We start from the raw sequence: 24,666 nt of genomic DNA, 5'->3' as shown, positions 1-24,666 counted from the left end.
AATACTCAATATATTTGCTTAAAAAAAGCGCTTCACAATTTCAATCAGATATCTTCTGATGTAAAATTGAGAGAACAAGCTCCGATGATAACACTAGCGAAAGAAAAAACCCTCCAAACAAGAACTTCCACTTAGTTGATAAGAATAGATTTAGTGTTTTGTCAGGGCGATGTCCCTTTGCATTCGTGGGATTTAAAGAAAAAAGATTACGTACTATATTTAAACAGCAACAACAAAAAAGATAATCGTTACTAAAATTATGCAATAATATCATTAAACTTATTACTTCCTTCTTTACTGGATATGAATATCATTTCTTCAACTTTCACGTAGTGTGTTCGAAGACATGATTATCGAAAATACACCTTTTGCAACCTTATTTGCAATATTTGTGTGACAATATGCCAAACCAAGTGAACTGAACATTCTAAAATTAATACTTATTCTAGACATTTACATTGTACCTTTTTGTCTTTAAACCCTAATGTTGAGAACTAGTAATTTCGCTATGACCATATGCCTCCGCCATGTTGAATTGTTCTCCCAGTAGGTCTTTACATCTCTACAACCGTACGTGAAACGGCAGTTTGACATGAGATTGTCAAAAACCTGCAATGACACATTTGAAAGCCTGGAACAATTAACAACAGATGTGTTGAGTATTTACATTTATTGACTATGTTTTATTCTTGGATTCCTTAATTGGTTCGGAGATAAAGTATAAATTTTTAGCAATTTGAGTATTTTCACGTGACCTAGGCCCCTTGTCATTTGACCCCATGACAAACAAATATCCAGAAATAATCACCAACGGGTATTAATGTCCAGATAGTTTGAGATATATTCGTAATATGGGAAAATACGATGTACCGACATTTTAACATTTTATTTGACTCCCAACTCCACGATTCAAATAATTATTTCCCTGCAGAATCATTGTGCAGTATTCATGATATCATGTATCAATATGCCCCATATTATTCAGGTGCATGCATCGAGTACTTTGCAAGGTATGGAGAAACTATAATTTCAGCATCAATAGCAGCATTTTAGCATTTTAACCTAACCTTTGCCCCTTGGTCCCATGACTCCAAAATTTTTTGAGAGAATCATTTTCAGGAATTATATGCATGCATACTGTTTCATGAACGTACCTTCAGTCATTTCTAGGATAAGCAAATAGGGAGAAAATGTGAAATCTCAGCATTTTCACCTGACCTTGGACCTTTCACCTTAAGTCTGCAAAACGTTTATCAGAGAATCTTTATCTGGTAATATGGTATTGATATACAATAAGTTTCATGAAAATAAATTCAGACATTACAGCGATGTCTGCAGTGAGGTTGCACACTTTGAGGTGGTGAAATATGCTATCCGTACAAATGGACAGTACTTGCATTTTCTATCACTCATAATACATCATATATTCATGACAGTAGTAGTCTGATTGTTGTGGTTTTTATTCAGCAGTGTAATATGGCGTTTATGACACAAATATAACTCTCAAATTATGCTGTCCTTTCAATTTTCATGTTTTCTGTTCTTTCATACTATAGGCAACTCTATGCTGTGTAGCTATTTGTGATGGGATGGTTGCAAATGAAGGATCATATGACTTTGCCTCCCTTAACTCTGTACCTATTTGAATTCAATCATGATATCTCCTGCTGAAATTATCTTCATACCATCCTTGATCATCACACCCAAGTTTACAAGTTGAGGGTATTTTGATTAAACATATATTTCTTTAAATCAACACCATTACAAGTAGTGATATGAGTTTTACAGTACTGCTTGTCAATATCCTGTCTGAACCGAATCGCTGTTGTAAAATCTAGGCTGCTGTGATGCAACAGTCATCAGTGTAGCAACGACAGTAATTTGCATTTATCACAACGAAAAAGAGAAGAAGCTTGGGATAGGATTTGCATATGATCGGTATAGTTGCCTCCCTAGACATTGCATGTTTTCTTTGTTACTACGTGAGAAAACTTTGTTTTGTGATGTTCAGTTAAGTAAAAGAGACCCTTGCCCTGGAATCTCTACTAGACTTTGTTCGCTAAATGTAAACGCAGCGCTACCTTAACAACTCTGAAATCTACAGAGGAGATTACTGCTCACCCGCTCGATTAACAAGAATACTATCCATTTCCAAAGAAAAGATGTGGAAATGAGTGGATAGAAACCAGTAGAGCCATCATAGAAGATGAGGAATTGATCTCCCAAATTATGCCCTGTTTGTCTTTTGGCAGTTAATGAAAGGTGAAACTCCTAAATGTATGCATCGAGAGCTGATACGTTGCCATCCTTGCTGGATCTTTATTCGGTAAGAAAATCGAAGACTATAGTGTATGTCGGTCATAAAATACGGGAGAGTCTCCCACATTCTACCAAGAAATGTTCTTCTTTGCGTACGTTGAAAAGAAAGCAGAAGAATCATGGTGGTACACATGCATTCCATTGTCCTCGAGCCATAATGTTATCAGTGCAGGCATAGGCCCTTTATCCTTTTTGACTTGTTTGGCTTAAGGTCTCACTTGAGTACAAACGTATCATGGCATTTGGGGATGCCTTGGCAGGTTAGTATTCTTTGACTGTTTGAATCTATAAAGGAAACATTATGATATGTTGATTTGACATGAATCAATTATTATCCCAGGATAGGTTTCCGTGCCCGATTATAAGGCACTGCCAGGGAACCCTACTCGAACCGGTGAATAACCCCATCCCCTCCTTAAAGCAAACACCTTAAGAAACGTTCATCAGCACTTGAAAAAATTAAATTCCTATCGTCATGACAGTTAGAGTAAGATCTTGGTTGAAGGCTACTATACTCAACTCATTAGATAAAGCATGCTGTGTGCATCTTTGGCTACTTAATTTCTGCAATGTCGGAGGTCACAGCAGCGATCTTGATGTAGAGGGTGTCATCAATGATAAACCCTTGGTTGGGATCTTCTATCACCTGTATCTTGGCAAACAGAGGACATCCTGCTCCAATGTTCCTCTCCGAAGTGGGTCTCTTGAACGAAGAGCTCGTCGGGTCTGGACGAAAGGCTTCCATTATGCTCTTCATGGAAGGTTCCCGCTGGTTTACCAATTGGAAAATGATCTTCTCCTTGAAGGGCCACGGTAGCACGGCGTCGTAGGGTCCCCTCATGATTGTGAGAAACAGAGAGATGTGGGTGCCTTTGCCAACGCCGTCTCCCATCAGGAATACTCGACCGCAAAGCTTGTAACCATATTGGCTGGTGAAGAAGGGTGAGGAGTAAATGGACTTCACATTGGTTGTCATCGCCGATCTCTTCCTTTGGCGGTAATTATCAATCTTCCACAAGAAAACGCCGGAGTGGGAACATTCGAGATTCTCCAACCTTGCCTCCAGCTTCCGAACGGCTTCAGAAAGTGACGAAAGGTCACGACTGAAGCGCTGACTTTCCTTTCGAAGATCCTCTGTGATCTTCCGATCTTGCATCTCGCTGGGCAGCCTGACGTCGCCAAGTCTTGTGTTCAGCGTCGAGACCTCTCTATGAAGCGTTGCCATTACACCTTCGAGAACGACTGTCTTCTCCTGTAGAACAGCGAAGGCACGCGGAATATTTTTCAGATCTTCCAAACATCTTCTGTTATTTTCTATCTCCTCCTGAGTTTTCGCAATAGCTTTCTGGATCTGCGCTGCTAACTCTTCATCGCTTATCGTCCTAATTCCATTTTTCCTTACGTGTGAAGAAACTCTTAGCTGTGGATCAGCTACAGCTGGCAAAATCTCTTGCGGTGATAAATTTTCAGCACCCACATAATCACGTCCTCTTGGCGGCTCCCTGGGTGGACGACCGTCCACTTCTGTGGAACCGCACAGGCTTGTAATCTTGTTACTATCAACAGCGGATGACGTCGAGATGGAGTCGGGTTCATCAGTAATCTTCCGTTGATTGGAAGAGATCGATTGATCGTTATTGCATGACGTATTAGTGAAAGTATCCTGTGTCTGCGCCGACGCTCCATATTCGTCATGGGTAAGCGAAGTAGGAATGTTCGGATCCAAATGACTGTAAACCTGAATCAGCCTCTCGAGGTACTGACGAACCTTAGGGATGTCACTCCTTAGGACAAGTCCACAAGTCCATTCCCAACTTTCCTATATTTTTTAAATCAAAGAGAAAGAGTAGCATTACACGAAAATATAAATGAGATTTAAATGCCGATATTTCTTCTATGATGCGTCCTGCCTGTGTCTCTAGCAACTCCAATGAACAGACTTAATCATTAACATTTTTTTTTTAATTTTTAGTTGCTGCGATCACATCTACCTAATCAATGGCAAAATGTCTGATGACCTCAGACGCAGTGCTTCTCTTCATTGTTTTAAATTGTCCATCAGTCGAATTACAATCCAGCCTACTGATTCACATTAATATCATAGCAACATTTATAACCGAAACTTTTCCTACTGCAGGCCTTCACATTCCTTACTTTTATTGATTCAAACTACAACTCTTCAGATAACAACATTTTAACATGATTACTTGTTCCCAGTTACTTTATTCTGTCACTATATTTTTCGTCTCTTAACTTGTAGCTATGTCCCTACATAATTATTCATGGATATTGACTTATTTCCACTTACTTAATATCAAGCATAGGTAGCATTTATACATGGGAACGTTCAATACAATAAGAGAACAGAATTCTACCCTCATGCTCAGATGGAGAATCTCAGCTTCAGAGAGGCGCGCCTTCATCAGGAGGATCATTGGACACCAGTCGTCAGTTCGGTGTAACTCCAGTGCTCTGTTTTTCGGTAGCCACTTCCCGCAGCCCAGCACTTTACACTGAACACGCGGTACATTTCCACATACACGTTCATGGTCCTGTGTTTTCCCCAATAAATCAATGCACAACACACATACACAGCCACGTACAAACACACCGGAGTGTATAAAGATAAAAAAGAAAATACAAAGTATATCAATCACTTTGAAAATGTAGTTCATGCTTACGACATGTGTGACATAAACAGTCATGTACATCCATTTCAAACGAATGGTATATATTTTCCACTGTCCTTTTATATGTTTGTTCATTGCTCCATTTCGTAGGCCTTCGTTTGGGGCCAGTGGCGTATCTAGGGGGGGGGGGCAAGGGGGGCACGTGCCCCGGGCGCCACTCCTTGGGGGCGCAAAAAAAAAAAACGAAGAAGAAGAAAAAAAGAAAAAAAAAGAAAAAAAAAAAAGAAAAAAGAAAAGAAGAAGAAGAAGAAGAGGAAGAAACTCACCGGAAAGGGGGGGGGGGGGGGGGGAGGAAGAATGGTTGGGGGGGGGGGGGCAGAAAACCAAATCAAAAAAAAAGATAAAAACAAAACAATGATGACTCGGACAAGAATTCCATGTTATGTAAGCTGAAATACAACAATTTTCGGCTCGCTCGCTGCGCTCGCTCTCTAAATTTTATATAGAAGAAGAAGGTAAGAACAAAATGTGATGATGACGCGGACAAAATGACAATGTCTATTGTGTCCACACATGTCATTTTATATTTAGCAGGCAAAATGTTTCTCGGAGCAGCGGCTGCAATTTCTTTCGTTCTGAAGCGATCGCCAATTGGATCAAAAGAAGGCGCCAACGGTTTCGAACATACGGGGGGGGGGGGCGCCAAAAAATTAAACAAGATAAGAACAAAACGTAATGATGACGTGGAAATATACAAATTTCAGCTCACTCGCTCCTACTAATTTAGAGTATTTTTTCAAGTCCTCAGTTTGTTGGTAAAAATCGTTATCTATAAGGCCGCAACTATATCTTGATTAGAATTGTAAGATTTGATAAGCAAAAAATGACAAGAGTTCCATGTTTTGTAAGCTGAAATACAAAAAAATTTCGGCTCGCTCGCTGCACTCGCTCGCCAAAATTTATCAAAACAAAAAGGAGATAAGAACAAAACGTGATGATGACGCGGAAATATACAAATTTCGGCTCACTCGCTCGTACTAATTTAGAGTATTTTTTCAAGGCTTCAGTTTGTTGGTAAAAATCGTTATCTATAAGGCCGTCACTATATCTTGACTAGAATTGTAAGATTTCATAAGCAAAAAATGACAAGAGTTCCATGTTTTGTAAGCTGAAATACAAAACTTTTCGGCTCGCTCGCTGCGCTCGCTCGCCAATCGCTCGCCAAAATTTATCAAAACAAAAAGCAGATAAGAACAAAACGTGATGATGACGCGGAAATATACAAATTTCGGCTCACTCGCGAGTACATGGGGGGCATTTCATGAAGCAATTTGTCAGATATTTCGTCAGACAAACTGTTAAAAGCTACTGAAATCCTTGCTTCTGATTGGCTGAAAGCAAATTTTGTCCGACAAGTTGTCTGACAAAATGCTTCATGAAATGCCCCCCTGATTTAGAATATTTTTTAAAGTACTCAGTTTGTTGGTATAGATAAATCGTAATCTATATATAGGCCGTCACTATCTTGATTAGAATTGTAAGATTTGATAAGCAAAAAATGACAAGAATTCCGTGTTTTGTCAGCTGAAATACAAAAGTTTTTGGCTCGCTCGCTGCGCTCGCTCGCCAAAATTTATCAAAATTCATTACATTTAAATCACCCTCAAAAGACCCCTTTTAAGGGCTTGAAAAGCATATCATGTGGACTTTGCTTAAAGTCCCTACTGGGATGGGGTTGGGGTTGAACACTACTCTTTTTCAGAAATTAGGGGCGCAATTTTCGCGCTTGCCCCGGGCGCCGTTTTACCTAGATACGCCACTGGTTTGGGGAGTATCGATTGTCTTTTTGTCTGATTAAATTCCAAGCAGTAGTTTTTGATTAACTCTCTAGAAATGTGTTTCAGTTTTCTTCAAGTTCAGAAGATGAATTTTCATTTCATTTTAAGTACTTCCTATATAAGAAATAATGAATAGCATTGCAAAGTAAAGAAAAAAAAATATTTTGTACAATCAAGCAAAAAGACACATTTGGATAGTACAAGATAATATGTACTATAAAATAAATACAAACACATACCGGACATAAATATCGAAAAACAAATATGAAGATAAATGCACGTATCCATGATTTTAATAAAGGCCCTCCCCTATACCAATCCCGTGATGGTTAAATCTCAAGCAAGCGAACACATTTTTGAATATACAATTTTAACTGTAGTGAATTATTTCTGGCACCAGGAATGGAACATAAAAGTGTAGAAATATGTCTCTGTATTATGAATTTTACCTGTTTATACTCAGAAAACGATCCTTTCCATGAACAATTCTTGCATCTGACATTTTTTACTTTTTGGAGACGCCTCTGTGCAACTTGGTCAGGTACAATCTAGAGAGGAAGGTGTAATAAAAGGAAATACTAATGAAAGAACAATTCGATTTCAAAACCATCCCTTACTGAGCTGAAAGAACAGTTTGAAAAATCAAATATAAGACGAATGCTCTGTAAAGATTCAATGAGAGAAGAGCAAATGGGTAAACGAACGTTTTTCATTAAAAAAAAAAAACGAATTTCATGAAGTGGCACATACGATTCTTGCACACTACAAGGTATTTCATTTCAATCAATAAGCCATTTTGAGTATTATAATTGTCGTCAACTCAAAGTCACAATACTAGCCAATGTTGAGTTCGGCAGCATGGCATAACATGGAGCTGAAATCATACATTGGCTATTTTTATAAAATGGGTTCAAGAATGTAGCCAATTGGAAGCGCTGAAATGAGTCACGTGTGCGTGCATTATTTTCTTCAGGTAAGCACTAAGAAGAGTCTCTCTTCCACCTCCCTGGCCTGACGTACGTCACAATGTTTTACACTAGCAGTGCGCACTCAATCAGTTGTTACAAGTGCGTCACGCGCTACTATACGCGCTGTCAATCCTGTAAACAACTTCTAGTTCGGGCCGCGGGCTGCCACAACAGCCGGCGGCCTTTCTTGTGCATAACAGTACGTGGCGTACATATTATACTCTATACGTACGTACAGTACTTATCTAGTGTGCGGGATTTCCGAGTGCGACGTGCGTAAATGTTTGGGACGAACATCTTCGGACATCTTGACTTTTGAGCGAGTGCTACATGTAGCTGACTGGTATTGACCCACAAAGGTACGTGAATAATGCTGTTAGTTTTCGACCCATTTTATAAAATTAATGATGCACAGGATTATTTCGTGGCGTTAGTGAAGGTGCGGCTCACTCTCGAGTATTGACAACGGTTGCAAACATGCACTCGGCTGCGCCTCGTGCATGTCGCACCATTGTCAATACTCTCGAGCGCGCCGCACCTTCACTAACACACTCTAATCCTGTGCATCATTAGTATAACAGTACATCTGCGTAACAATTAAAGGGAACATAAACCCCAAGAGCAATGTGGGTTGAGTGAAAGCAGTAACATAAGTAAAACACATCAGTGAAAGTTTGAGGAAAATCGAGCAATCGATGCAAAAGTTATGAATTTTTAAAGTTTTGGTGTTGGAACTGCTGGGTAAAGAGACTACTAGAGGTTATGACGTATGAGTGGACTACAATATAAAGAAAATATAAGGGTAATTTAATAAAAATTCATTTTTCATGAAAATTACACATTCCATCAACTTGATACTGACATATGTTAGGGGTAGCAATTATTCTCCCTGCTTTCTGAAAACGGTTTGTCAAGTACTCTTTCATTTTGCTAGAAAAGTAAATTTTTGTGGAATTCCTTTTATATTTTCTTAATATTGTTGTCCACTCATACGTCATAGCCTCTAGTAGTCTCCTCATCCAGCGGTTCCAACACCAAAATGTTAAAAATTCATAACTCCTGCATCGATCGTCCGATTTTCCTCAAACTTTCACTGATGTGTTCTACTAATGTTAATGCTTTTACTCAATCCACATTGCTCTTTGGGTTTGCGTTCCCTTTAAGGTTCCAGTTGAATTCAAACAAATTGTTTTATGGTTCTAGTCAAAGAAAATGACGACTGCCCTCATGCAGCCGGTAAAAGACAACTGGAAATTGACGATTTTAATCTGTAGTAAGGTCATGTTGTTGGCAGATTGTTGGCAGATTCGTATAGAGATTGGAAGTATAGCATTTGTGCTTAAAGTCAATTGAAAGTCTGTTAGACGCGTTAATCATGGCTGTGGATAGTGGCAGAACTGAGTATTCAAGGGATTAATGATGATAAGGATAGATGATGATGACAATAATGATGGATAAATCCACATCTTGATATGACGTACGAAAATTAACGAACGCGGTTTACACATTCCTACCTTGATGCTAAAAGATATACTTAGGAGTCGAATCAGTTTTCATCCCCTCCCCCGTGAAATGACTGCAAAGGGACCCTGTTCCACATAGATGACGTGCATTAGTCATAATCACAGAATGATCATTTTAAAGTCACGATGTAAGGTTATCGTATGCTGACTTTGGTACAGAAAATACCGAACACATGGTTCGCATATACAATGACAGAGTACAGTCGTTTTTATCAAATTGAACAAAAAATAATGAGTTGTAGATATTACAAAGTATCACAGATGGAAGTCAAATGACGCGATGGCACCATAATCTCTTAACTAACATTTTATATTCTGGTGAATTTATGAACATACATACGTGTGTATACGATTATTCTATTACCTCGATACTATAGTTAGGACATTCTCGAAAATCTCTGGACCATCTGTGAAAAAAATTGCTTACCAATAGCTTTCTGCAACAGTGTGTTCATAAAGGTGTCTACTAACACCTCTCAATCAGTTCCAACCCAAATCCTTGTGGAAAATTTTGGGGAGCCAATCAAAGTTGGGCACCCGGAGGGGAGTGGAGCAAAAATGGAAATATATATATATATTTCCCAATATAAGCGTGTGAGATGTCTAACTCGGGGTTTCTGGAGGTGCTGAATCGATTCCAACCATTAGTTTTGAATAAAAACTACTATCTGACCGTAAAATAGGCCACGCCTCCTTTTCGCCCCCGCCGAAATACGTAAACTATACGTATCCCATTGGGTTTATGTAGTTGGTTTTTAGGTTGCACTAAAAACCTTTGTGTGCGATGGAAAGTAGTCGTTCCCATTTCTCTTATATCCATTACACCAAATATAATCATATTACTGCTGTACATACTTATTGTATGTTTGATTCTCAATAAGTTCGAACCAACATCCTTGTGGAAAAATACTGGGGAGCTAGTAAACCTAGGCAACAAAGGGGGGGGGGGGTCAGACAATGGGATTTTTTTCCAGTATTAGCATGTGAGATGTCTAATTAGGGGTTTCTGGGAGGTGCTGAATGGATTCGAAACATTAGTTTTGAGGAAAAGCTACGACCTGACCATTAGAATAGGCCACGCCTACTATTTGCACCCGCTGGGATGATCATGTATTATTGGTATTTTATACGTATCTCAGTGGGTTTATATAGTGGGTTCTTAGGGTGCACTGAACACATTTGAGTGCGATGGAAAGTAGTCGTTCCCATTTCTCTTATATCCATTACACCAAATATAATCATATTACTGCTGTACATACTTATTGTATGTTTGATTCTCAATAAGTTCGAACCAACATCCTTGTGGAAAAATACTGGGGAGCTAGTTAAAACGTGACAGGATTATATTTGGTGTAAAGGATATAAGAGAAATTGGAACGACTACTTCCCATCGCACACAAAATATGTTTTCAGTGCACCCTACAAACCCACTATATAAACCCAATGAGATACGTATAAAAGTACCAATATTTACGTATTTCGGCATGGGCAAAAAGGAGGCGTGGCCTATTTTACGGTCAGATAGTAGTTTTTACTCAAAACTAATGGTTGGAATCAATTAAGAATCCCCAGAAACCCCTAGTTAGACATCTCACACGCTTATATTGGAATATATATATATATATATATATATATCAATTTTTCCATTTTTGCCCCACCCCCCTCCGGATGCCCAAATTTGATTGGCTCCCCAGAATTTTCCACAAGGATTTGAGTTGGAACTATTAGAGATGTGTTAGTAGACACCTTTATGAAAACACTGGTGAAAAAAAAGCTATTGGTAAGCAATTTTTTCAAAGATTTTCCAGAGATTTTCAAAAATGCCCTAACTAACTAACAAATTTTAGAATAGACAAACAAGGGGGAAAAAGCTCTGCGAAATCATCGCAGCATACGCATAAACTGAAAGAAAAGAGAGACATTACGATAAAAATGGAATTCAAAATTAGTAGGTGGCTGGACACAACCATTTTTCACTGGAAAAGTATCAATCATAACACATGCTTTTATGCAAAAAAAAAAGCGCTATAATGCTAAAATCACGGCAGTGTTTTGCATGCAATTTTACCTACATCAACGTATGTTTTTTTCCTTTTGATTAATCCAAATATACAACCTGCCGCTACGCAATAAACTTGATGAACAAACATCATGAACTATGCAGTCATACCTCTGTGAAGTGGAATTTAGCACTGCACACTGGGCAGCGCACCTTTGTCAAGTCTGGTAAATCCCTATAAAACAACAACAACAACAACAAAGAAGACTTTCTTTAAAAGTTAATAAAGACGTAGAAAATGTTGAGATATGAACATGAACATACACCTCTTGCCTTTATCACATTTGAATGATGAATTTCACATTTTCGATGACACTTTGATCTACCTTTATCCTCAACCCAGCTTATTAATAATAAACATTTTCATTTACACATTTACACCATATCAATCAAAATACAAGTTTCAAATAGCCTATTTACATGGATCTTTATTTCTGAAGTGAAAAAATAATCAACAACATGAGAGTGCAAAACATTTTTTCTTAATTCTGTATCGATACAGAGGCAAATATGATTTCAAAGAGAGAATATTAATTTGTTCATTTTCAGTCCGACACATTGAATATGGTCCCTTGATGACGGAAATTGGTAACCCGAGAGGTTAGATGCAGAGCGGGTTACCTCTCTGGTTAGGTGTAAACAGCGCCATCACCGTTGCCATCATTGTTTCTCTACCACGCAAACACTAAATATAGTGGAGGTCATATTTCTTATTTGACTTTTTAACATCATAAATGTGTTCTTGATGATATTAACCCCTACATCATATGGGAAATTGCACATCCAAGGGTTATAAAGCTTCTCTTGAAAATGATGCCCTTTGGAGTTTTTTTTTTTTTTCAAAAATAAATCTTGCAGTTTTGATTAGTGTTTCATAACATGAATACATAGATGCAGGTAGTACGTTATCGTTGATTAAAGGACAAGTTCACCTTCATAGACATGTGGGTTGAGTGAATGCAGCAATATTAGTAGAACACATCAGTGAGAGTTTGAGCAAAATCGGACAATCCGTTAAAAAGTTATGAATTTTTTAAGTTTCTGCTCAGTCACGGCTGGATGAAAAGACTACTATAGCTTGTGATGTCACATGAGTACAACGATATAACGAAAGAATAAAGAAAATTCAACATATTTCAATTTTTCTCCCATAACAAAAGAACACTCGACTTCTCTCTTTCAGAAGGCAGGGGGAATAATATTACCCTTACATACGTCAGTAGCACGTCGAAGAACTGTGCACTTTATTCAAAAAGTAAAGTTTTGTGATATTCTCTTTTTTTTCCTTATATAGTTGTACGCATGTGACATCATATACTGTAGTAGTCTTCTCTTCCAGCAGTGACTGCGCAGATACTTAAAATATTCGTAACTTTTGAACAGATTGTCCAATTTCCCTCAAACTTTCACTGATGTGTTTTACTATTGCTGCATTCTCTCAATCCTTATGTATATGAAGGTGGACTTGTCCTTTAAGGGGGTGTCATCATCACCTTATTGCCTACAAAGTCCTGTAAAACACTTTTATTTATCAAACAGATTAACCTGATGTATTTTGAGCTGTTTCAGTGGTAGCCCAAACAAAGAAATACATTAAAATGACACAATCATTCAAAGTTGTGTGATACTGGTGACCAGTTTCTACCAAGATCTAGTACCAAAAGAACATAATAAGAAAACAAATTGTAGTCTGCAGAGTTGGGGGGGGGGGGGGGGGGGTAGGGGGTGGGGGAGAAGGGGGGAGGAAGGAATCTGACACAATAGATCAACATAAACCAGCAGAGCTTGTGTTGGATGAATACTTCCCATTTAGTCCATGGGCCAAGACCCGAAAAATGGGTTGTTGGTACCATCTGAGGTGGCACAACCTTTTTGGTGTCAGTTTGTTTGTCGGGCATAGATATGCTTATCAAGCTATGATAGCATTTCCAAATGAGTAGCTTAGTCATAATAAATGAATTTTTAACCAATTTGGTCTCGTATTTATTTCCCTATACTTCTGAATCGAAACTAAACCGCTATACAAAGAAGACCACTGCCTTCTGTATGTCCACAGGTGTTCTGTTGTAAACGCGGTGCGCTTAGTCTTTATTCAAGGCAGCGAAGGGAATATCCAAAGGGTTATGATGTCCACAGCTGTCACGCGGTGCTCTTCTCTGTATGGCGGTTAGTTTCGATTCAGAAGTATAGGGATATAACAACGAGACCAAATTGGTTAAAAATTCATTTACTATGACTAAGCTACTCATTTGGAAATGCTATCATAGCTTGATAAGCATATCTATGCCCGACAAACAAAATGACACCAAAAAGGTTTTGCCACCTCAGATGGTACCAATATCTGGCCTGGCCCATGGACTAATTGACTTGTGTGCAATACGTGCATTCTCTGTAGGGCTCACGGGTAAATAATTCCCCATAGAGACGTGTGTTAAAATTCAAATTTCAAAAAATTCTGTAAAATAGCTGGGAGAAATGAGGTGTTTCATCTTCACTGACCTGAATAAGTGAGATATACCCTTTCATCCATCAAATTTCCAAGGCAGGTTCGTCGGCTCAAATTCTGTCCAAGGGTCCGCAATTCCAGACTACGAGATCTTTTCACTCAAAAAATCACCTATTTTCCGTACATGCAGCCAATGAAATATAGTCCCCTCAAATTCCATCAGAAAAGCTTTCATCTTCCAACCAAAATGCAGTTTGTAGAGAAATTCATACTCAATATCTACAGCTATTCAGTTTTTTTTTTTTGCCAAACTGCATCACTGATTTTTTATCATTTTTTTTCTTCATTTATTTTGGTATCTTTGGTACGAATTTGTGAAGGGGTCTGGGACATTCCATTTCATTTACAGGTGTGAGCCCTAAAATACATTTTCATAAAATTTTATCCCTCAGTTGACATGACGTGCAGGAGGGGATAGTTTGCATGTAACACAAACCCTTGTCGGTCGTAAAGGGTTTTCCTTTACCACCGAGAGCAGTTTGTGTCTGCAAACTGGGGAGAGGGGGGCTGAGTACAGCAGTGGCATGATGAGCATATCGTTATCAAGATTTTGCCTATCATAAGGCACTTGTTAAAGATCAGAATGGGGAGAGATTTGCACAAGTCTTTTACATGGATCATATTACAGCTATTTCGGCATTTCGTATCATTAGCTATGATACATAGCCAAATTCGCTGAAATTGTGGCGTCTCTAATTCATCATCAAATCATTCTTACCTTGTGAGGTAAACTGCCCAGCAAGCTTTGCAAGCTGGATGCTGGCAAGGTCCAGAATAAGGTTCTCTATGAGGCTGAAGACATTGCACGCATTCAACCTCCTTGATGGAAGTTTTTTTACGGCCCGATTCCATAGATTGAAAATCGAAAACTCAATCAGCGATTAATGTCTGTAATATCGAGAAACAATGAAATGGAGAAAGCGTGAAAAAATATTGACCATTACAATAATGGAATGGTATAAGAGTAATCACCGATATAATGATATCACTAACAATAATGATGACCACAGTACTGATGGTAAATAAAATATATCAACGACAAATTTTGGCAAAATTAATCGTATATATAATGTATCTTAATGCATGCAGTATGTATATTTTGTCCAGGCCAAGAACGCCTCCCTCCCCCCCCCCCCCGAAAAAAATGAAATAAAAAATAAATAAAAGCGAAAACAGAAGATAACACTCCCTGTTATATACTGTTAAATTTGGCATGACATGTTGTTACAGTATTCTATATGTGGGGGAGAAAATGAGTCAAAATAGTGAAATAACGTCAAAACCTTACTACATTACAGGTTTTATTCCCAAACTAGACTTGGAATTTGTCAACACTGACAAATTAGGTGATCCGATCTTTTCGAAAATCGATGATTTGTGTCCTGATCCCAATATAGGCATGACCATACAGGTTTCATCTGTGTTTAGGGACATTGGCCGTGTGATGTTTGGATTCTCATTTAGAAAAGGGAGTCAGGTCTGCCATCTTTGGTACCATATTCCGTATACACTATAACGAAGATACAGAATGAAGTATATTTGACCATTGACCCCACTTTGCACAGCCAAGATGGCATCTGAGCAAAAAGTGGTTATTTTGTGAAATGATCCTTATAACATGGTCTTTGCGTGTGCAAAACATGGGAAAGATAGGACATGTATTCACCAAGATACAGGATGAAACATCTATGACCTTTGACCCTACTTTGTATACCCAAGATGGTGTCCGATCAAGTAGTTGTTATTTTATGAAATAATGTACGTGACATGAACTAAACATGTCCAAAATATGGGGGTGATAGGGTATGTTTTTCTTGAGTTATTGCAAAGGGAGTTGCAGAAAGAAAGAAATATCTCAATACATCGAAGATAAGTTTTAATTTCAACCACGATTTTTGACGTGATTCCGACACCGTATGATAAACAATGGGCACACTTGCAATAGCGCAAAGTCTCAGCTACAACATATTAAAATCTGGGAGAAATTCACCGATGGGTAAGTGAGCTAGTGCTCGATAAAGACAGTCATGTCAATTTTCACATCGAGAAAAATTCCCTCCCATAGAGATAACACGTCATAACGAAGATACAGAAAGAAGTACATATGACCTTTGACCCCACTTTGCACAGACAAGATGGCATCTGAGCAAAAAGTGGTTATTTTGTGAAATGATCCTTGTAACATGGTCTTTGCGTGTGCAAAATATGGGAAAGATAAGACATGTATTCATCAAGATTAAACATTTATGACCTTTGACCCTAATTTACATACCCAAGATGTTGTCCGATCAAGTAGTTGTTTTTTTATGAAATAATGTACGTGACGTGAACTAAACATGTACAAAATATTGGGCTGATAGGGCTTGCTTTTCTTGAGTTATTGGAAAGAAAGTTGCAAAAAGAAAGGAATATGAAAATACATCGAAGATAAGCTTTAATTTCAACCAAGTTTTTGGACGTAATCTCGACACCGTATGAAAAAATAAAGGACACCAATACGATAGCCCAAAGTCTCAGCTACAACATATCAAAATCTGGGAGAAATTCACCGAAGCATAAGTGAGCTACAAAAATTTGAAGGGCTCGAAAAAGACAGTCATGTCAATTTTCATTTCCAGAAAAACTGCACTCCCATAGAGATAACACGTAAACTGGTCAAATTTGACAAGGTTACATTCACTCCATTTTTATGAGGTGATGTCGTCATTCAATCAAAATGTTGACACTACATTGATGAAAGAGTATTTAATAAGTTACATCATACTGAAATCTGGGTGAAAATTGGCAAAGGATAAGTGAGATACGCTCGAGTGAACTTGAAATTTGATGACGTCATTTTGAAAATTTACTTTTTTTATTTTATTAAGAAATTTGATGTTTCATCATTTTTTTCAGCATCGCCAACCCATGAAATGACATGTACAACTCATCAGCTTTCAGAATATAAAAAGAAAATGGGGGGTCACCGTCCATCCTGACGAGTAATATCGGATTTAAAATTGGCGTTTTTTTGGCATTGTTGCACTGTATATCGCCATTGACGCGCGCGCGGAATTTCAACTTTGACGGGTCCGTATGACATCATATTGAGTCGGATTGACTTGAAACTTGGTAGAAATATTCCTTGACATTTCAGGCATCCGATAAACGTAAAAAACGGGAAATTTCTATCGCATATGAGCTGTGCATGCGTATATGTGCGCGCGCGTACATCCAATTTTTTTCAATTTTTCAAAAAATGCTCCAAATGGTCTGAAACGTGTGCAAAAAAAAATTGAGCTCGATTTGAGCATACAAATATTTCAACGCGCGCGTACGCGCACGTTTTAAGAGAAAATATGAATTTTGAGAATATGAGTAGAATGCGCATAACTTGAAATATATGTGACGTAAATTTCATTTAAAAATTCCATTCCATTGATGAGAAATGATTGAGAATGTGTTTTCATATTATGACGTCATAGTGACGTCACGGTCGACTGATCACTATGATTTTTTAGATCCCTCGTCTTTGGGACATGATACATATATGGTATAAGTTTGAAATTGATAGGAAGAACACTTTCTGAGCTAATCGATACACAAATTTTGTCCAGAAATAAAGAAGAAGAAGAAGAACCAACAAAGAATCCGTACAGATACAGAAGGTGATCCGAGAGGATACTCGGATCACCTAATAAATAGCCCATGAGTAAGGATGGGTGCACTTTTTTTTTTGCATTTGTGTGTATGCGACAGGACGCTGGCGAGCGCTCAGTGAGCACCAAATAGCAAGCGTCTTTGGTGAGCACTCTCGCGATCTCAGATTCTCTCTTGTCTCTAAATTAATAAAACATCAAATAACAAGAATCTATTTTTAGGCGTTATAAAAAAAATAAATGTTTTTCATTCGTGCGATGGACAAAATATTTCTTGGAATATAGTCTGTCAATTGCACACATAAACATTCATAATTTTTACAATATATAACTAAAAACATATCATAAATTTGCTATGGTACACTATGATTGTTGGAACAGTTGGAGACCTACGGATTCATTGTGTTTTTATTTTGACTTGATGCATTCTTACTACACGTCCTTTGATACAACAAAGATTACTTTAAGTGGAAGCTTTAAGCTTTAAATTGGATGTACAGACTGGAAAGATAATGCAATTTTCATTTTGTTTGAGTACTCGAATGATTAAAGGTGTGATTTCACAGAGCACGCGAACGATTTGCGATTTGGATGGACGAGAATCAACGGCGTAGCCAGGATTTCATCTTAGGGGGGGCGGTTAGTCTGCGAGGGAGCGAAGCGACCGAGCCCGAGCGAGCGGAGCGAGCGAGGGGGGGAGGGTGTGGGAGGGGGGTGTCCCCCCTCCGACGGTGAGAACTTTTTGCATTTTGATGTTGTAAATGGTGCAATTTGATGCATGCTTTTGCGCGTTTTATCGACGTGAAACAGTCCCACTTGTTTAAGGTAGCAGTTTATTTTGATGTAGATTATTATTGAACAGTTTGCCTATAAAATGGTATAATTCAAATACACTTCTTGTATTAATTCTTTTCACTGAATATCATGAACGCGACTGAACCCGGGCAAGCGGAGCGAGCGAGGGGGGAGGGGAGGGTGTGGGAGGGGGTGTCCCCCCTCCCACGGTGAGAACTTTTTGCATTTTGATGTTGCAAATGATGCAGTTTGATGCATGTTTTTGCGCGTTTTATCGACGTGAAACAGTAACATTAGTGTAAGGTAGCAGTTTATTTTGATGTAGATTATTATTGAACAATTTGCCTATAAAATGGTACTAAAATAATCTTCTTGTATTAATTCTTTTCACTGAATATCATGATTGCGACTGAACCCGAGCGAGCGGAGCGAGCGAAGGAAGAGGGGGAGGGTGTGGGAGGGGGTGTACCCCCTCCCACGGTGAGAACTTTTTGCATTTTAATGTTGCAAATGGTGCAACTTGATGCATGTTTTTGCGTGTTTTAACGAGTTGAAACAGTCCCACTTGTTTAACGTTGCAGTATATTTTGATGTAGATTATCATTGAACAATTTGCCTATAATATGGTATGATTTAAATACACTTCTTGTATTAATTCTTTTCACTGAATATCATGAACGCGACTGAACCCGAGCAAGCGGAGCGAGCGAAGGGAGAGGGGAGGGGGTGTACCCCCTCCCACGGTGAGAACTTTTTGCATTTTGATGTTGCAAATGATGCAGTTTGATGCATGTTTTTGCGCGTTTTATCGACGTGAAACAGTAACGTTAGTGTAAGGTAGCAGTATATTTTAATGTAGATTATTATTGAACAATTTGCATATAAAATGGTATCAATTTGAATAATCTTCTTGTATTAATTCTTTTCACTGAATATCATGAACGCGACTGAACCCGAGCGAGCGGAGCGAGCGAAGGAGGAGGGGAAGGGTGTGGGAGGGGGTGTACCCCCTCCCACGGTGAGAACTTTTTGCATTTTGATGTTGCAAATGATGCAGTTTGATGCATGTTTTTGCGCGTTTTATCGACGTGAAACAGTAACGTTAGTGTAAGGTAGCAGTATATTTTGATGTAGATTATTATTGAACAATTTGCATATAAAATGGTATCAATTTGAATAATCTTCTTGTATTAATTCTTTTCACTGAATATCATGAACGCGACTGAACCCGAGCGAGCGGAGCGAGCGAAGGAGGAGGGGAAGGGTGTGGGAGGGGGTGTACCCCCTCCCACGGTGAGAACTTTTTGCATTTTGATGTTGCAAATGGTGCAACTTGATGCATGTTTTTGCGTGTTTTAACGAGTTGAAACAGTCCCACTTGTTTATGGTTGCAGTATATTTTGATGTAGATTATCATTGAACAATTTGCCTATATTTAATTACACTTCTTGTATTAATTCTTACACTGAATATCATGAACGCTGTCTGTTCAGCAATCAAACAGAAAAAGCATGCACACGAGGTTGTAGATAGGGGCATATCCCCTCCCACACGAAGGGGATTTTGCGTTTTCAGACCTGAAATTCAGCGATCTGGTGCAAATTTTTGGTGCAATACTTTTTCATCGAAGTGTTAAAATCACGGAATTTAGCTCTTATTCCGAATGTGCACCATCTGTGTGTCAGTGTATAAAGTCTAGTGAGGTAGAGCTTAGGGGAAGGGGAATTCCGCCTCCCGCTCGCGGAGCTTGATGCGTTTTTAGAATTGAAATAAAGCGATCTGGGTATAGCCACAGTCTACTTCTATGCATGGCGGAAGGGGGGGGGGGGGGGAGGAGGGGCGGGTGAGCAGGGAGAAGGCGTGGGCGAGTGTTATCTCCACCTTTCCCTTCCGATGGAGCTTTTGCCTTTGTAAGGTTGAAATTGAGATGATAAATACGCATTGATGGAATCAACATTTGGGAAATCAAAAAAAAAAAAAAAACTGATGGGGGAGGTGACTGAGGGAGGAAAGGGTCGATTAAAAGGGGAAATTCCCCTTATACATGAGGGAACCTTGAGTTTTTGGAAGGTATGTGATAAGTCTTGTGCACTCAGAATTATTCATAATTTTTTTTTGTAAATCTAAAAAGTGTACTAAGCTAGGGAAAGAGGCACAGAGGGGGAGGGTTTGGGAGGGGGATACCCCCTCCCAAGCACGAGAGATTTTGCATATTTTGAATTGAAATTCAACGATCTGGTGCACACTTTGAGTGAAATATTCAAAAAATATCTTATTTGATGAAAGGTTGCAAAGGAGACCCGCTTCATGTGCATGCATACAGTATACACGCATTTTTTTCCGCCTCCCAAATCCCCGGTCCAAATCTTAGGGGGGGCGACCGCCCCCATCGCCCCCCCCCCCCCCCCCCCGGCTACGCCAGTGACGAGAATGGCAAAATCCAGCATTTGTATTTAGTCAGTCAGGAAAAGATCGCCAAACGAACGTGAGGGTTCGGAAGCGTCGTCAATTGTTCGCGAATGTCGTTTCTACTTTGACGAGAAACCCCCCCCCCCCCCCAAAAAAAAAAAAAAAAAAATAAATAAATAAATAAATAAATAAAAAAATCAAAAAATCAAAAATTAAAAATAAAATTAAAAAAAATAATTTTTTAGCAAACCTTTTCCGTTACCTTTTTAAGTAATGTGCAGTTCAATGTTTCCTGGTTAGCAAGCCTGTACAGTGTCGGGGCGATCGATGATGGGCCGTCAACGATCGCCCCGTCACTGTACAGGCATGCTATCCTGGAAATATTGAACTGCACATTACTTGAATATGAGACCATTCTGAAGCAAATAATTTTCACACAAGAATAGATATACAATGTACTCTTAAATGAATCCCACAAGGATTGGAACAATCACCCCCAGCATTCCCACTGATTCCCATTGATCAGTTACTACCCATCCCCTTTAAAGAAGGATGCGAATGACAAAATCCAACATTCACAAAAGTTTTTCTCCGAATGTATTCCGACGAGGCCGAAAACCATGCACTAGCCTGCGCAGTTTGTTTCTCACGACGCATGCGCGAATGTCGTGTGTAATGTTTCTAACGTACGGCCCGTTACGTACACGAAGAACGCGCGCCGGAAATGCAAATAATATACAAATGATGCACAGGATAGAGTGTTGGTGAAGGTGCGGCGCGCTCGAGAGTATTGACAATGGTGCGACATGCACGAGGCGCAGCCGAGTGCATGTTTGCAACCGTTGTCAATACTCGAGAGTGCGCCGCACCTTCACTAACGCCACGAAATAATCCTGTGCATCATTTGTTTTATAAAATGGGTCGAAAACTAACAGCATTATTCACGTATCTTTGTGGGTCAATACCAGTCAGCTACATGTAGCACTCGCTCAAAAGTCAGGATGTCCGAAGATGTTCGTCCCAAACATTTACGCACGTCGCACTCGGAAATCCCGCACATAAGTACTGTACGTACGTATAAGAGTATACGTACGCCACGTGTTATGCACAAGAAAGGCCGCCGGCTGTTGTGGCAGCCCGAACTAGAAGTTGTTTACAGGATTGACAGCGCGTATAGTAGCGCGTGACGCACTTGTAACAACTGATTGAGTGCGCACTGCTAGTGTAAACATTGTGACGTACGTCAGGCCGTGCATTTACCAAGAAATTAATGCACGCACACGTGACTCATTTCAGCGTTTCATTCTTGAACCCATTTTATAACGCAAATTGTTCAATAATCACGGAAGAAATGTTTTTAAGGAGAGTTGATGGCTGCCTGAGTTGAGGTTTTTCTCTTTCCTGTATTTCTTCTTTCTTTCCCTTCATTTCACTGCTGTGTGAGTGCCGACAGTTTTTTCTTTTTCTAAGGACCTACCTCAAAAGCATTTGAGTTTTCTTTTTCAGTTTCTCCCACACATTATCGTAAAAGGCTACGATTGAGTGCACACACCGTCATTATGGAATATTATAAAATGGGTTCAAGAATGTAGCCAATAGGAAGCGCTGAAATGAGATACACCTCCTTCCTTTACTTCAGTACAATTGCACTGCCTGTAATCCTATGGTAGATTGCCGATCGTCTGTGCGCGCGGCGGCTCCTTTGATGAATTGCATGCATACGCGCTGTCAATCCTGTAAACAACTTCTAGTTCGGGCTGCCGGCCGGCCGGCCTGCCTGTCTTCCCTTGTGCATAACATGTGTGGCGTACGTACGTATACTCTACTATACGTACACTTTGTACAGTACAGTAGACCAAGCGTTATGGGACCAGACGCGTACATGGAGTCACTTTGAAGAGCAAATCCAACGATTTAGCAGGTTAATTCTCACGCCGTTTTCAGAGTATGTTGTCTAGTAGGCCTATATGAGGAGTCTATATCAAGTCTTTAAGGCAAAGGGTGCATATTCTATGTAAAATAAGTAAGTTTTCATGCGGGAACTTAAGTGTCCGGAAACCCAACCCCCCATTATACTTATACTGTATGTGCGGGACTTCCGCGAGTGCGACGTGCGTAAATGTTTGGGACGAACATCTTCGGACGTCTTGACCCACAAAGGTACGTGAAAAACGCTGAAAAATGATGTTAGTTTTCGAATTTTCGACCCATTTTATAAAACAAATGATGCACGGGATTATTTCGTGGCGTTAGTGGAGGCGTAGCTCACTCTCGGGTATTTACAATGTAGTGCAACATGCACTCGGCTTCGCCTCGTGCATGTTTCACAATTGTAAATACCCTCGAGTGCACCACGCCTACACTAACACACTCTATCCTGTGCATCATTTGTATACTAGTCTTATTCATGGAGGATGTGGGTTTTTCCCAACAGCTATTGTCAATGTTTTGATGTCGCAACTTACACCATAGCCATAGGCCTACGTGTGCCAGTTCTAGGTTACAATACGTAACTAGATAATCTGTTACCTATTATGCTATTATAACTAGGCAAATACAGCCGTTTCCTGTTTTATAGAACAAGTTTTACATTCCCATCATACGCTTAATAACACTGTTGAACAAAAAACTGTGACGACACTCCGCTATTAAAGACTTGATAATTTAAAGAAAGCCATAGTCCTGAGTTTTTTTATTGAATGATATGTCTCACTGTCGCAGGAATTCCATTTCATGCTTTAGCGTGAGAATGTCATGATTATCATTTCCGACTTGTATTCTTATACATCAGTACTCTGATAGCAACATAAATGACAAAGCAGTGCATAAATGGATATTGTACTTATTCACCTTTTTTTAACATCTGGCGACACATTTTTGAATCTGTTTAACAGTGGAATGATTGGAGCGGAGGGAAGAAGGGATGCCTATGGTATGGGAGTACTGTAATACAATCTAGGTAGAATCCCAAGAGATTCCAATAAATATCATATCCGTGTCCACGTCCGGGTGCACGTTTCTCGTCTCATGGTAGGCCTATCAGCTAGCCTGCAGATCAATAAATGAGCGATGCATGGTACGGATAGATATCCCTTTACATTGAATTCAATATACACAAATAAAGAACTAAGAACAATAAAATTAATAAGAATACAGTAGTATAAATTCTCGATAAGTATTCTTGATCTTTTTTTTTTTTCTGTATGATGCTTCCTGATAAGTTGGTCCCTATAGGCCCTAAGCATCGCAGGGGTAAGCAATTTTGAAAATCAAAGAACAATTAGGTCTAGGGAGAAGAAGATCCCGCTTCCATAGCTGAACGACGATGGGAGGTGAGGAAAATCATACCTGAAGTTGCCATACATTTTAAATGCACTTTCTTCTTGTTATAAAGACGCGAAAGGCATCGAACATTCCGCCGATTGATGCCACCACTGCAGCAGTCGCGAGAGTAAGCATGCCTTATAATAACCATGGAACGAAATATCCTTACCATGCACTAGCTCATAACAAGAAAAACAAAAACAAAAGCGACTATCGCAACGTGCAGGAAACATGATTTCATCATTGCACAACATTACTATAGGGACCTTGATTGTCGGTTCTTACTTGAATTGTAACTTCAAACTTACAACGGCATAGAAGAAACTACATGAAAATGTCTTGTGGCCAATCATGAACACATATAGCGATTATGGCACATGTACTTACCTTACTGATGTCCGCTCCGGACCCGAGTTCAAATGCAAGCATCGTTAACCGCCTGTCCGTTACCATGCACGACTCGGGGATTCCCCACCTGGGCCCCGTTGCAAGAAAGTTGCAATCAATTGCAAATAATTGCTAATTTTGAAACAACCATTCTGATTGGCTCAGGGTCTGCCCTATTAAGAAGACATGCATGCAACAATGATTTTGATTGGCCAGTGACAATCAGTTGCAAGTTGCGTTTAAACGCAAAGTTTCTAGCAACGGGGCCCT

The 24,666-nt window shown here is 39.3% G+C and overlaps 1 protein-coding gene across 1 annotated transcript; it reads right to left on the bottom strand.

Annotated features, from left to right (window-relative positions):
- Positions 1–2,872: 2,872 nt before the first annotated feature.
- Positions 2,873–24,438, bottom strand: LOC139736276 (uncharacterized). Its single transcript, XM_071647006.1, has 3 exons — positions 24,397–24,438; positions 4,695–4,832; positions 2,873–4,138 (listed from the first exon to the last, which is right to left on the bottom strand). The coding sequence occupies exons 1-3, from the start codon at positions 24,436–24,438 to the stop codon at positions 2,873–2,875; spliced, it is 1,446 nt and encodes a 481-aa protein (XP_071503107.1).
- Between the last annotated feature and the right edge of the window lie 228 nt (positions 24,439–24,666).

Source organism: Diadema antillarum, unplaced genomic scaffold (assembly GCF_040938485.1).
Source record: "Diadema antillarum isolate AM-2024a unplaced genomic scaffold, OU_Dant_1.0 seq00000635_RagTag, whole genome shotgun sequence".
Taxonomy (NCBI): domain Eukaryota; kingdom Metazoa; phylum Echinodermata; class Echinoidea; order Diadematoida; family Diadematidae; genus Diadema; species Diadema antillarum.
The sequence above is the reverse complement of the archived record's forward strand: the minus strand, read 5'-3'. Positions and strand labels throughout refer to the sequence as shown.

Coding starts and splice junctions, on each gene's coding strand:
- LOC139736276 (XM_071647006.1), bottom strand. CDS start 24,438: ATGCTTGCATTTGAACTCGGGTCCGGAGCGGACATCAGTAAG. Junction 4,833..24,396: donor CCGGAGCGGACATCAGTAAG/GTAAGTACATGT, acceptor CCGCGTGTTCAG/TGTAAAGTGCTGGGCTGCGG. Junction 4,139..4,694: donor TTCTCCATCTGAGCATGAGG/GTAGAATTCTGT, acceptor TAAAAAATATAG/GAAAGTTGGGAATGGACTTG.